Source organism: Mytilus edulis, chromosome 3 (assembly GCF_963676685.1).
Source record: "Mytilus edulis chromosome 3, xbMytEdul2.2, whole genome shotgun sequence".
Classification (NCBI taxonomy): Eukaryota; Metazoa; Mollusca; class Bivalvia; order Mytilida; family Mytilidae; genus Mytilus; species Mytilus edulis.
In genome coordinates, this window is record NC_092346.1 from 48732499 (window position 1) to 48747609 (window position 15111).

The 15111-nt window shown below is 31.3% G+C and overlaps 1 protein-coding gene across 1 annotated transcript; it reads right to left on the bottom strand.

Annotated features, from left to right (window-relative positions):
* Positions 1 to 282: 282 nt before the first annotated feature.
* LOC139516696 (E3 ubiquitin-protein ligase Godzilla-like) lies at positions 283 to 12960 on the bottom strand. The gene is made up of 10 exons (XM_071306952.1): positions 12856 to 12960; positions 11761 to 11870; positions 11158 to 11238; positions 10649 to 10768; positions 9475 to 9568; positions 7646 to 7739; positions 4957 to 5083; positions 2930 to 3035; positions 2324 to 2404; positions 283 to 782 (listed from the first exon to the last, which is right to left on the bottom strand). Exons 2-10 carry the CDS (start codon positions 11842 to 11844, stop codon positions 691 to 693), a joined length of 879 nt encoding a protein of 292 aa, XP_071163053.1. The 5' UTR covers positions 11845 to 11870; positions 12856 to 12960; the 3' UTR covers positions 283 to 690.
* Positions 12961 to 15111: the final 2151 nt, after the last annotated feature.

Here is a 15111-nt window from a genome sequence, read left to right on the forward strand (position 1 = left end):
TTACCCGGATTTGTTTTCTCTTAATCGATTTATGACTATACACAGTGGTATATTGGTATAGTATCGATGTGATTCTTGACATGTTCGTAGTCAGATTCAGATATTAAATTTGTAAACTTCAAACACTATCCTCCTGAGATAAACAGATGTTTCTCCTCCAGTTTTGGAATACTTTGTTGTTATTTTGATTTGTTGCATTGCGCTTTAAGGTTAAATTCGGTTTTTTTTTCTAGTAATATCGACTTCAAGAACAACCAGCTAATTCAGTAAGCTTTTGCAATTGGAACTGTATATTTTAATTTTTTTTAAAATACCCAATAGTAGTTATCAAAGGTACCATGATTATAATTTAGTACGTCAAACTCGATACATGCATAAATATTATAGTTAAACAATCGTGTTACAAACTTATAACACAGAAATTGTTCTTTAAGACGTGTTAAAGAAAGAATCGTAATCCTACGTGAACATTGGAACGCTATGTCACATTCAATTATTACCAAATACCTCCGAATTCATTTGCAAATATTAAAAAAAGGTTTATTTTTTCGACCTGTTTTGATCATCGTTTTATCTAATTATTTTTAAAATTGATTGAATTCAATGTGAAAAAAAGTTAATAAAGTTGTGTAGTCCATCTCTTGAATCAACCACGCAAGCCTTCACTGTCATGTTTGGTATGGAACTGGTTCACAGCGGTATTGAAATAATCATTCGTTTACACACTGGACATTTGCACTCTCCTTCATTTAACCATGGTTTTATGCATTCAACGTGGAACCCTGAAATAAAACTTAACATATCACATGTTTATCAAATATTTTAATCAGCAAAGTTTTACAACAAAGAAAAAACTGAAGTTTTTCCAATTTCGAACTTTCCATATCAATGAAGCAATATTCTAGCAACGCCTGAATATGTAATAATTTTCTCGGTTGATATGTATACTATGGCTGATGTTGCGTTTACTATGATGGTTTTCTTGATTGATGATAACTGCTTATAATGAATCGACTTTACCAAGTGGTTATAGAGGTAATATGCCGTCATGACTGGTTGACAGCTATGCATACCTGTGTCAAAGATGACCACGGAAATGTTCCAATTATCGTAGCCAAAAAACCTTTTCAGCAAGTGTGACATGTTGGTATATATTATTATGATTCTGAGATAAGAACATAATTATGACTTAGTTGTGTCTAATCTAATAGGATTAAACTAAATTTTGCAGCTAAACTAGAGGCTTTACATGAAATCATTAACTGTCGTTCAGAAATAATTCCGTGGAATAGTAACTATTCCACGGAATTATTTCTCAACGCCTGTTGTAAATCAGAATTTGATACTACTGATTTTAGCTATTTATCAATGTAAGCCTAAATAGATTACGAAATTATGACTTATCATCACAGAACAACAATTATAACTTTACATGGGGCAGAGCAACCTATCTGGAAATGTGTGTCATTTTAAGTTGAAATCAAACATATAAAAGAGGGGCGAAAGATAACAGAGTGACATTCAAACTCATAGATTTGCTTATACTTTCGGAGCACCTTAGATCACCCCCAGTTTTTGGTGGGGTTTGTGTTTGTTAGTCTTTAGTTTTCTATGATGTGTCTTCTGTACTATTATTTGTCTGTTTGTCTATTTTTAGCCATGGCGTTGTCAGTTTATTTTCAATCTATGAGTTTTATTGTCTCTCTGGTATCTTTCGTCCCTCTTTTGCAAGACATCTCTTATTATTTCTTCTGAACTCTGTCAAATATGTCGTATTCCTAGATTGCTGATTTAAAATAAAGAACGATTTTCTGGTACCTTAGCTTTACAACACATTTCAGCTATTTCTTGTACAGCAGAAATACAAGATGAAAATACGGATGACGTCGCACATGTACAAACTACTTTTTGTAAGCGATTAGATATGCACCTTGGATTTTAGATAAGCAACAAATTACACTCTTCTGAGAAGATGCGTTCAATATTCATGTATGACAATGTTATCGGTCCAGTGCACGGGGTTGCTGAGAAACAAAACCGTGATATGATTAGTGCTCGCATACAGATCTCGGATGTGACCTTTGCCGGATATATGTTTCAATTCAAATATGTTGCAGTACATAAGATGTAAAGTTAACGAGAATTAGTTATTGACATTTTAACTGCATGCTGGGTTTAGGTAGGAACAAAATAAGCAAGATATTGTAAATGGCACACCAACAATAATCCCGCCACATTTGTTTTGTGAGGTTTGTTGGTATCACTTGCCAAACCTTACGTTTTGTACATAGAATAGTATGAAACCAATGGTAAACATACATACCGTGTTCACATGGCAGAATCCATAACTTTTCTTTTTTAACGAAATCCTCTAGACATATCGAGCATGTTTTGTATTTAAAACCTGCATTAAATGTAAACAAATAAATTCATTCGATGAACCATAAATCATAGTAGAAATATTTTGAAGGCTTGCTGTAATATCTGTTATCGATTTCATACATATATCGAATATAAAAATAATCAATTTAAGGAAGATTTACATGAGGCAAGTTTCTGTGAAACACGAGTAACGTGTGTTTATATTTAATGAACATCGCTTTTGTTGCATGTCAATGTATATGGTTTGTTCGTCCGCTGATTGATGTGATAGAATGATTCATAAATCCCCAAATTAGTTTTAGGTCTGAAAATATATCAAACATGTAAAATTTGAGATATTGGACATAAGTTTTTAACTTATCAAGGATAAAGGTATATCATTTAGTACGACCGGCACGTTTACATACTGCAATTAAGTTTATACTTTGTCTTGCAAATAGCTTCTATTACATTGTTAAAAGTTCTGTATTTTCTATTCACTTGATAGAATAATAACTCTCTTTATCAACAGAAATTTACCATTTGAAGTATATAAATAATTGTTTACTCTTTTTAAACTGGGCTTCATGTATTTCTGATGTATTCCAAAACGATGGCATCGAAGTTCTCCTCTTCTTTCCAAAACAGCTGCTTATATTAGTTTTTGATCTGCACTAAAAAAATTGAAGTTTATTAAAATAACAAAGACATTCTTCAGTTACGTAACGTGATTTTTAAATTGACATCATTTGTAACGGAATTGGTTTAAAGTAACTAGCAATTTAAACGTCTATGGAACTGTTGACTACATAATCTCTAAAACGAAAAACATCATGAATTAACAAATCTATGTAAACTTTGAAAAAAACCATCATAATATTTTGTCCGGGAACTTGAAAATCAAAAAGTATTCATCTATCGGATAGAATCTGTCAATTTTTTACATTGACATTATTAAGGTGGTATAGAAGTCTAAAATAAAAATGAAAGTATTTGTCCATACTTTGCCAAAACATAGTATCTATTGATATATGTTCAAAAATATCATAAAAATTATAGGTCACCGCGCATTGTAAATTTATCAATATTTTGATATGAGCGTCACTGATGAGCCTTATAGACGAAACGCGCGTCTGGCGTACTAAATTATAATCATCGTACCTTTGATAACTATTTACACCACTGGGTCGATGTCACTGCTGGTGGACGTTTCATCGCCGAGGGTATCACCAGCCCAGTAGTCAACATTTCGGTGTTGACATGAATATCAATAATGTGGTCAGTTTTTGTAAATTTCTTGTTGACAAAACTTTGAACTTTACGAAAAACTAAGGATTTTCTTATCCCAAGCATAGATAACCTTAGCCGTATTTGGCACAACCTTTTATAATTTTGGATCCTCAATGCTCTTCAACTTTGTACTTGTTTGGCTTTATAAACATTTTGATATGAGCGTCATTGATGAGTCTTATGTAGACGAGACGCGCGTCTGGCGTACTAAATTATAATCCTTGTACCTTTTATAACTATTTACACCACTGAGTCGATGCCACTGCTGGTGGACGTTTCCTCCCCGAGGATATCACCAGCACAGTAGTCAACATTTCGGTGTTGACATGAATATCAATAATGTGGTCAGTTTTATAAATTTCTTGTTGACAAAACTTTGAATTTTACGAAAAACTAAGGATTTTCTTTTCCCAGGCATATTTAACCATAGCCGTATTTGGCACAACGTTTTGGAATTTTGGATCCTCAATGATTTCAACTTTGTACTTGTTTGGCTTTATAAATATTTTGATATGAGCGTCACTGATGAGTCTTATGTAGACGAAACGCGCGTCTGGCGTACTAAATTATAATCCTGGTACCTTTGATAACTATTATCCCAGGCATAGATTACCTTAGCCGTATTTGGCACTACTTTTTGGAATTTTGAATCCTCAATGCTCTTCCACTTAGTACTTGTTTGGCTTTATAACTATTTTGATATTGGCCTCACTGGTGGATCTTATGTAGACGAAATGCGCGTCTGGCGTACTAATTTATAATCCTTGTACCTTTGATAACTAGTAGGTAGTATCCTTAATTTAAAATTTACTGGCATCTATGAAATGCAATGACTTATTGAATTGCATGTTGTTAAGTTCCATTATCAATATATCTCAAAGTTAGATTGGAGGTCATGGCAATGCAAGATGCTTTTTCATTTTGTATTAGAGAAGGATTTTTATAAATCAAATTTTGTAATAACCATTTAGTTCAGGCAGCAACATTAATTAGTCAGCACTTTGATTGGTGTTGACCATGAATATCAATTATATAATCATTTTTATAAATTAACAATTTGCAAAAGTATGAACTATTCGAAATACTAAGGACTTTCTTATCCCTGGCATAGATTACCTTTGCAGAATTTATTTTGGATATTTGGGTCCTCAACGCTCGTAAACTTTATACTTGTTTGGAGTTCGTACTATTTTAATCTGCGCGTCACTCATGTGTGGTATGTAGACAATACGCGCGTTTGGTGTATCAAATTAGAATTCAACCTTTGATAACTATTAAAACAGTAAAAGCTAAAGGTATACTCACGTATTTTGAACAGTTCCAAAAACAAATAGTAGCAAACAAAAGAAACATAAAAGCCCCAGCTACAATATATCCCGTCCAGGTAAACGGACGAGCTTCATTTTCTTCTCTTGTGATTTGTATATATGCACTGAAATAAAATATAATCATGCATCTGGTTCTATTGTTATAAGATCAAGTGCCACACACTCACAACGAATAAGTGAATAGTGAAAACCTGTAAACATTAACGAATCTCTGCAATGTATGAATTTAATCTAAGAAGGTCAAATTTAACAAAATTTAAGGAGATTCCCCTTGGCCAGGTGATATAATTCTTTAAAACCATCATAGTACAAATATCAAAATGAAAGGAAAATGAAAAATGGAAAATCATTTAACAAATGGCAAAATTATACAATTATATTATATAAGCCCAAACACATCAAACGAATGTAAAACAACGGTCTTATTTCTGATTTGGTACAGGCATTTCTTAATATAGAAAAAAAGTGGATTAAACCTGGTTTTTTCTTCTCACTTGTATGACAGTAGTATATAATTCAATTATATTACCAACAACTTGTGTGCAAAACAAACAGACACATTAGCTAAAAATGTTTTTAAAAAATGGAAAATTTAATGAGTTATCTTTCGTTACTCGTAAATATCTGTAACTTACACTGTACTGAGAAAAAATACGACTAAGTGATCAAATAACAAAAAAAATTGTTCCGGAGTAACATTTGTTCCACCGGAACAAATACATTTCATAGAAATATGTTCCACCGGTATTTATATTACAGAAACTATGTTCCAGCACTGTAACTTTTTTGCCAGGAACAAATTTTGCCTCACAATCGCACAGGCATTTCTAAATATTCAAAATAGTGGATTTAACCTGGGTTAACTTCTCACTTGTATGACAGTAGCGTATAATTCCATTACATTAACAACAACTTGTGTGCAAAACAAATAGACACATTAGGTAAAAATAGAAAAAAAATGGAAAATTTTCTGAGATATATAGTAATCTTTCGTTACCCGTATATATCCATACTGTAACAAATAACTTAGACGTCTACTACATAACTGATTAATTTTTCTATCAAAAACTCTAAACAGTAATTTATTGATCGAAGGAACATTTGTCGGCATTGCATTTTTTTTTCTCACTATAATGTTTCAATTCTTTAGTTCAAGCTTCAGAAAATGTATTTTTACAGTCTTTGAACAGCGGTGTACTACTGTTGCCTTTATTTACCCAGCCCAGGTGAACGATATAAGAACAATTCAGTGCCTACACAATTAGTGATATTAAATTCAATATGGCAAATTAATAATTATGAAAGAATGGATAAAAATATGTTAATGTCTTAATTTAAAATTAAATCTATTTAATGTAAGTATTAATCAAGGCTCCGTGTTGAAGGCCGTACATTGACCTATAATGGTTTACTTTTTTTAAATTGATATTTAGATGGAGGGTTGTCTCATTGGCACTCACGCCACATCTTCCTATATCTATGAAGAGTATTAAAGGATGGTCAAAGAGACGACTCAACCACAGTTAATTTATCAAACCGATTGTAATAATTTGCAAACTTCATACTGTATAGTAAGCAATAACAGGCTCCTGGTGCTAAATGTGAAACCATTCAAAATGATACGAAAACGACCTGTTTTGTTCTAAAAAGAAAATAAAAAAAATATGATATGTAATGGGAAAGGAACATGAAATCAAATTAATCAAGTATTGATGACAAAGCCAAGTAAAATTATACAAATACCGAAATCAACAGTGGTGTGACAATACAACAATACACCTTATTCTTAAAATCAGATGTAAAAGAACTCGTTTCTAAGCCACAATAAAACTACAAAAATGACATGATGCTTAAAGCACAAATACAAATACTAACATTTACCTAGTGCTTAAAGCTAGTAAGTCCAAAACTCAAATCAGCTTATCATGTTTTATCAAAATCTACCATGTATATATATAAAAAAAAAAGTAAAATCACAAAAAACTGACTTCAGCGGAAAATTCAAAACGGAAAGTCCCTAATCAAATGGCAAAATCAAATGATAAAACCCTTCAAACGAATGGAAAACAACTGTCAAAATAAAAGCAGCATAAGTATTATTATTACAATTTTGTAGGCAAGACACGTTTCATCTACAAAAAAACGAATTAGATATGTCAAAAAAGGCCAAATACAGTACGAAGTTGCAGAGCAATGAGGATCTAAAATGCTGAAAGGTTTAAAAAAAAACTTATTTGGAAATACTAAGAAAATGTCAATGTTCTGTAAATAGTTATCAAAGGTACCAGGATCATAGTTTAGTACGCCAGACGCGCGTTTCGTTTACATAAGACTCATCAGTGACGCTCATGTCAAAATATTTATAAAGCCAAACAAGTACAATGTTGAAGAGCCTTGAGGATCCAAAAATCCAAAAAATGTAAGAGTGAATTCATAATAATTATAGGACCATCTCAATGGTAAGAGTGAATTCATAATGATTATAGGACCATCTCAATATTAATTCGTGTCAATACCGCAGTGTTGATTACTGGGTTGTTGATACCTTTGGAGTGAAACGTCTAACAGCAGTTGCATTAACCCCATGTTTTTAAATAAACTCATCCATTTGTCATCATAGAAACCAGGATTAAGATTTTGTAAATTTCTTTTACCATTACACTCACTTTCTCATCTGATCGATTTCAAAGTTCAGTAAATACAAAGCAACGCTATCCTCCACAAAAACGGATGGAATGTTTATGTCTTGTGTACTGGCTGCTGTAATTTTAAATCAGATACAGTTAGTCACAATATCCATGTAGAGAGATTTTTTAATTTGTACGAAACTCAATAAAAATGATAAATAACCATACCAGTGAATTCAAAACAGATATGAAGGTTAATCATTTCTTTCTGTACATACATACTCACTTATTAATTGACACTTATGGTCAATCAAAGGAGTAGGTCCGATAAGTGTCTTCTTCAGTTGATTCAATTAGTTTATGTGAAAAATTTTAACTTATTTACTCATTAAAAACGCTCCAATTCTAGCTTAAATATGTAAAATCTATCAAATATGCCAAAATACTTCACTTTTCAGATGGTTTTTGTCCAAAATAAAATTGGCCGCATCCGTGTTCATCCTCAACCTCTATATATGTTATGAAATTGAGAATGGAAATGGGAAATATGTCAAAGAGACAACAACCCGACCACAGAGCAGACAACAGTAGTATTATCATCAAATACAACATACATTTCAATATTAAAAATGAACAAAAATGCGACCACTTTTATTTAAGACGGAAACTGTCTAAAATTTAACTAAAATGCTAAAATTGTGAAGATCTCAGTAATTTAGCATGACTTAATGATGCTAGTACCCGATATAAGTGCATTGCATTGACAAGAACAGCCTATATTTATGTAGCAGAAGCATTCTATTTTCCAATAAATAACAAACAGTTTACATATCAACATTTTTGTAAAACTGGTATATTTTGGGGCCAAAAAGGGGTCTTACTGAACCTATTCCTTTGTTTTTGGGATCGTAGGTTTTTTAAAATTTCCTAACTTTAAAAGTCGTTTGTTCATATATAAATGACTGACATAACTCAACACATCGTCTAAAAATTCTTCAATATTATATTCGGTTATTATGAAAAGTACTAAGGTTCCACTCGCTCATGAAAAGGGGGCCTTGTGTGGTTTAGTCAATACTTTCAAAGTCCATTTCGGTCATACTAGTATAACTGGTCTAGCTCATACAGCATTGGCGTTCACATTATAGGTTATGAGGGTTCATGAAAAAGGTAAATCCAGCGACAAGCTTTGTCTGACCACCTCAATATATTAAGAGATTAGTCAAATATTTCTATAAATACATTCAAGCGCAATATTACATTTAAATTCATACTGCTGCAAATTACAATCGTGAAAGTAAAACATGCTTATGCTTCAATAAAATGTGTTCTCAATGTGTTTTTGGCAACACATATTTGAAATTATCTGAAAATACCACTGTATTATGACATTCTACACTGTTTACTGTAAATCATTTAATCTGCCATTATTTCAGATTAAATGGTTTTATAAATGCCAGTATAGAAATAGGAAAGTTTTGGAATTATTCACAGTATTAAATGCCTAGTATATTTTATAGCTGCTGTATTTTGATGGTAATGGTTATTTAAATTTGTGCTAGTGTTGTTTGCAATAAATTTATTTTTCATTAATATCAAACACCGTGTCCCATTTTGTAACGAATGTTATACTATATGAATAAAACTTTTTTATCGCTTGGTTGTATGGCAATTTATTATGATCGTTTATATGACTCTTGATTATATAGAGGTTTGCATTTATAATTTTAATGTTGGTAGATATTTATAAAGCTGAAAGTAAGTTATTTTGCATTGTTCTGTATATAGATTATAGACGTTTGTATTGCCTTTGACAAATATTCTTCTATGCTGTTCTTTGAAATCTATATGAAAGCAAATCATGTTACCTGTGGTTTCTGACATATTCATTAGGTTTTCAACTGCATTCTTCCTCTTACCAATAATAACAGCACTGTAGTTCATGCGTTGCGCAGACATTACCTTTTGATTAAAACGGTTATTGAAGATATTTGAAAAAAGTAGGAATGTATTTTTATTTTGAAAATAACTTAAGGCATAGCTAATAGTATTTTGGGAAAGTTCCATTTTTTGCTTTTGAAATTGTCGGTAATACAGAGTTGGTTTGTAAAATGTGTTCTTTTCATGTGTTATTACACCACCACTTCTAATTATTCACAAACATGGTTGACCGAAAACATTCTTTATGTACCAGACACAAGTTGTTTTCTTTTTCCTTTTTCCTTTTTCGATATTCAAATTTTGAAAAAATTCTTTATGTTCCTGTACCAATTCAGGGGCCTGAAATTGAATGGTTGCCGTTGGTTCATTTCTGACATGAATTTTATTGTAAATTGCATTTGTATAAAGAGTACCATTAGTTTTTCTTGTTTGAATTTTTTTCACATTTTATCATGCCAAGGACATTTATAGCTAACTATACTATATGGATGTACCTTATTGTTATTAAACACCGTATGATTATTTATTTTTGTATTAATTCTATTGAGCTGTGATAGTAAGAACGTTTAAATCCGGATAACAATCAGTTTTGTGGTTTTCCGTTGTCTACCATACGAAAAAATATAAATACATTCATATCCTGTAATTTTGATTTACAAAACAAATAATATTCGTAACAATGAAGGGTTTCTAACCAAAGCATGCATTGCCTTTAACTGATTTAAAACGTTTTTGGAAATATTGCTTTTCAACTTCCAAAAACTTTGATTGGAACGTGAATCATAAAATCCTAGTTGTTTATTGAAACCTTATATCAAGTCAATATCAGATTAGTTAGATTCTCTGTAAGAATGGTACATTCATTTAATTGTTTCGACTTTTATATTCTGTAAAATTTTAAGTGGTGCGATCAAAGTTTCACGTTTAATCGTGCTTGCTTTATATTGTTTGATATGTTTTGGGACATTAATTGTGTTTTTTGTCGTCAATGCTGTTGTCCCCGTTCTCTCTCTAAGTGATTTCGGACTATTTTCATAGATCTGTTAACCTTAGACTTCAGTGTTTTTGTTATTTTGCAATGTGTTTATATATTATTAATACCATATTCACAATATCACAGCCGTGTTGTCTCATCAATGCTATGCTATTCTGCAAGTGAGACTGTGGTCCATAATCCAGGCATGAAGTATTGTGAATTTGTCCGAAATAAACAAGTTTTCCCTGAAAGTTAATAAGATCAATGAAGTTAAATAAAATAGTTTATTAGACGGTTTTTAGAACATATACCTTTTGCCGAATTTTTTGTATCATTTTTTCTTTCTTTTTTTTTGTAAATGATTAAAAACTACATTTAGCTAGTATTTAAACATTGGTTTACATTCATTTAGTCCATTTCGTAAATTCAGAAATTGTTGAATAATCCTCAAATTTCTTCTGGTTTTGAGCTTAATTTTTTGTTTGTTTGTATTTTTTGTGTTATTTGGCACCATGACAGATGTCACTTGAGGAATAGGATCCATTTACCTTTAATTTTTGTTGCACCCCCTTTTTTTAATTTGATTTTAGTACTGTCCGACTCTCTTTAAATACCAGTCTAACAGTTATTGTACCTTCATGCCATTCTCTGAAATACTTGGTCCAAATCCTGTCATCTCGTCTTTAAAGGTATGTATGATTTCCTCATGTTCAATCTGAAATATTTGGTTAAAAGCGATAAATACATTATTGAATCAAGAAAAGAGTGAATTTCTTCATTGAAGTATTCCGACAACACACATAAAATTTATCAAGTACAGATATTGCCTTGATACGGTTATACTTATTCTGTCTTCTTCGTCTGTCTAAATGATAATGTGAATCATAAAAGTTGTACTTGACACTTATTTGTTGTGTAGGAATTAACAAGTATACCTGCTCAACAACTCTTGTAAATTCTTTTAATTTTACTTATTAGAGGACTTCAAAATTACTTCCAGGACAACATAGTTGATGATATTTAACCCTTCTTTTATCGAAGATTGCAATGTATTAGCTTGAGTTTTCTATCTTTTTAATTTGAAGAAGTTTTTTTGTTTACCAATATTGACTTTTTAGTCTTTATCTCCATCTCGTCTATAGCTAGTCCTCTAATTTTCAGAATCATTTAGTCCCCATAACATCTGATATTTCAGATAGTTAGATAATGTCTTGTTAAGACAAATGTGAGTACTTACTACAATAACCTTTGAATACGCTAAAGAGATAAATCCAACCCAACATATCATGTACACACCAACACTTGTTGCAAATTTCTTCATCTTACATGCTTTCAGCTATTTCAAATCTGAAAAAAAACTGTGTTGATAAGATTTACAGCAGGACAAAAAAAGAGACACAACAAGAGGCTCTATTGTGTCTGAATGGAGTTTGCCATTATAATAGCTGTTTACCTCAACCGATCTACCTAAACATGATTCATGCCTTCTAAAAGAAAGTCCTAGTTAGTATCCCTAACGATTTAATCTCTTCATAAAAAAAACCAAAGTTTTACCTCTGCCAGTGGACTTCTAATTTCACTTAGTATATACCTTCATATGAACATGCATGTTAAGTTAACTTAAATTCTAATTTTAATTTTAATATTTCTTCTTTAAATTGATTCAATGGATTCAAGTCGGCACTATTCATCTAAACTAAAGAAAGAACACTTGGTCAGTAACTTTTTAAATAGTATTTGTACAAGATCAATTCAACTTAATCTTTATCGATATGAAAACAATGTTTTACTGTTGTCTTTTTTTACCCTACTGTATTTCTGCGCCTGTCATAAGTCAGGAATCTCTAGCCTTTGTTTTTTTGATAGTTTTTTTTCTTAGTTTTTTTTTATTTGTATGTTTTAAAGTTTAGTGTTATGATATTATTTCGTAGGTGCTAGTTGAAACCTGGGTATGGGATTTTCTCGTTGCGTTGATGACATTGATCTGCACTTTGGATTGAAGCCACGGTCGATTAAATTCCAGTCTGCCCGTCTTATTTTTATCTGATTTTTTAATACTGTTTCGAGATAAAATTTACTTTTTTTAGGCCTATTGAATCGCATAAAGTATTTACACATATAATGTTTTGTTTCAATAGGTTCAATTTAGACTTTTTATCCAAATGAAGTGATTATGTTAGTTAAAAACCTTCATCGAAACATATCTGACACATGGTTTCTTTACATAAGCGTTGACTTTTTGTATCTTTACATGTGATAATCTAATTGTTTGTCCAAATAAGAAGGTTGCAAATCAAGAAGATATTGATAAAATTTCACAAGTTAAGCTTACCTGTGAGCATCACGTATATTCCAATCCAAGTGTTGATCTAACTATAATTATTGACACACCCAATTATATAGAAATGTTATAACAAATCTATCCTTTAAAAATAGCATGCTCCATTGCATGTTTATTAAATATACTTATCGTAACTTCCTTAGCAAGTCATCTGAAACTATATGAATTGACTATTACTTTTTTCATCTTATATCAATTATTAAATAATCGGCTATCGATTAATTAAATATATAGTATATATATTATATATGATTCAGAAATACACGTACATTTTTACGATATATGTACATAAAATTCTAAATTGTTTATTGAATATTCAGTTCAGCTCTTATTTTATTATTTATCCTGAATTTGAAGAAAGGTCAAGGTATTGGCTTTTCTCACTGTCGAAGGCCGTGACATATAGTTGTTAATTTCTGTGTCATTTCGTCTCTTGTGAAGAGTGGTCTCATAGGCAGTCATTCCACATCTTTTTTTTTATATTCAGCCTTTAACATACGGACTATACCAGACCACAACCAAATAATTCAAAATTGAAATAGCATAAATGGTACATAATAACCATTCAAATCCAAAAGCATTCATGTAAAGAAAAAAACATATATTTCTTCATAGCCTTAGAATAAAATGTTATATAATTCATCCGTTTTATACGATATAACAGGAGGGGATATGTTGTCAAAATGGCACAGGTAAGTACTTGTAGACTTGGTACAATTAGGTTATAAATAATGAGCTGCAGAAAACTATAATAACTAACTATAAGCGAGTTGTTATTTATGTGTAATCCGAATTCCCGCATACATTTACACATCGCAAACGATTTCTGCATTAACAGTATATAGATTATCGATCACAATGTCAAAGTTTCGTTTAAGACAAGCACGCACAAACATACACTGGCGTTTTGCATTTGCGCCGAGATGCATTTCACTTGCGCTGTTTCAGTGTGCAATATTTCCATCGTGTCACGACAAAAATTCCCGACGAATATGAACCATGTGTTATAAAAAATAGGCGCTAATCAAAGAATCAAATCGGTGCAAATGTACCGTATCGAAATAAAATAAATACAGGAAAAGAGCTAAATACTTTGCAGCGTCGCCTTTCAATAAAAAAACCAAACAGTTTATTTTCTTAAACTTGCTCATAAACTTTAGAAAAACACAATATTAACGTTTACAAACGCTAATTCTTAAATCATGAGTATGTTTCTCTCAAAATTAGATTTAAATTGACAATGAACATGTGAATTTGAAACATTTATATTGAGTTGAAAGTAAAGGTAACTTATTGGTACTTTGGTCCGAATGTATGTTGTATGTCAGTTTATATTTTGTACAAATATGTGTATTTATGTTGATTAACAAATGTCACTATATCAAATAATTACGTTATTTACTGACTTGCTAACTTACAACTGTTATTGGTATGAAAACTCCGTACACGACAAAAATACATGTTAGAGCGGAAAAACAAGAAGTATGCTAAGCGTATGGAAAAAATGTACATACATTTACAGCCATTGTCTTGTTCTTTTTGCTTTTTCTTTTGTTTTTCTCAAATTGTTGTAAGAAGTTTGTATAGTGTATCAAAACGTTATGTGCCTTCTTTCCAATGATATCTGTATATGCATTAGTTGATAAACAGTGCTGGAATACATTAATTTCTTTTTTGAGAGGTCGTCATTTATTGTCTGGCATTTTCAACTTATTGCATCATTTTGTGTTTGTATGTGTTAGTGTGTGTTTGTCATGCCCCTTTTCCTAGACTATTATTTTTAGCCTTACCAACGCTAACAAAATTGCAGAAAACCGATAGTTTGTACGATTTAATTTATTGAAAGAATAAATAGCTCGTTTCAAGTAGCTAAAGATACCATTTTATTCCGATTTTCATATACTAAATCACTGCCTTTAACAAATATAGTCCTAAGACATGAATTGATTAACAAATGATTAAACGAACTTTTATCGTAAACGTGTTCAATGCATTGGTAATTATATAACACTATTGTAAACCTTCCTTAAGGACGTGTGACATTAGCTGTACTGGTTAGATTCATTTAATTACCTGGCGCTTTGTACTTCTTGATTTCTAGACTTTCGGTCTTGAGCTAACTTTTTATTGACTTTCCAGGGTATTTATACATCTTTCACAACACAAAAGACACAAACTTACAGATCTGAGAGTGCTCGAATTTACTGACATTTCGTTCAAAGCCAATAACAACACGTGACACATCTT

Excerpts from the sequence above, each read along its gene's own strand:
- LOC139516696 (XM_071306952.1), bottom strand. The coding sequence starts at position 11,844 with ATGAAGAAATTTGCAACAAGTGTTGGTGTGTACATGATATGTTGGGTT. Across the intron at positions 10,769-11,157 it reads TTTCAGAGAATGGCATGAAG|GGAAAACTTGTTTATTTCGG; the intron begins GTACAATAACTG and ends ATTAACTTTCAG. Across the intron at positions 2,405-2,929 it reads TGAAGCCCAGTTTAAAAAGA|GTTTTAAATACAAAACATGC; the intron begins GTAAACAATTAT and ends CATTTAATGCAG.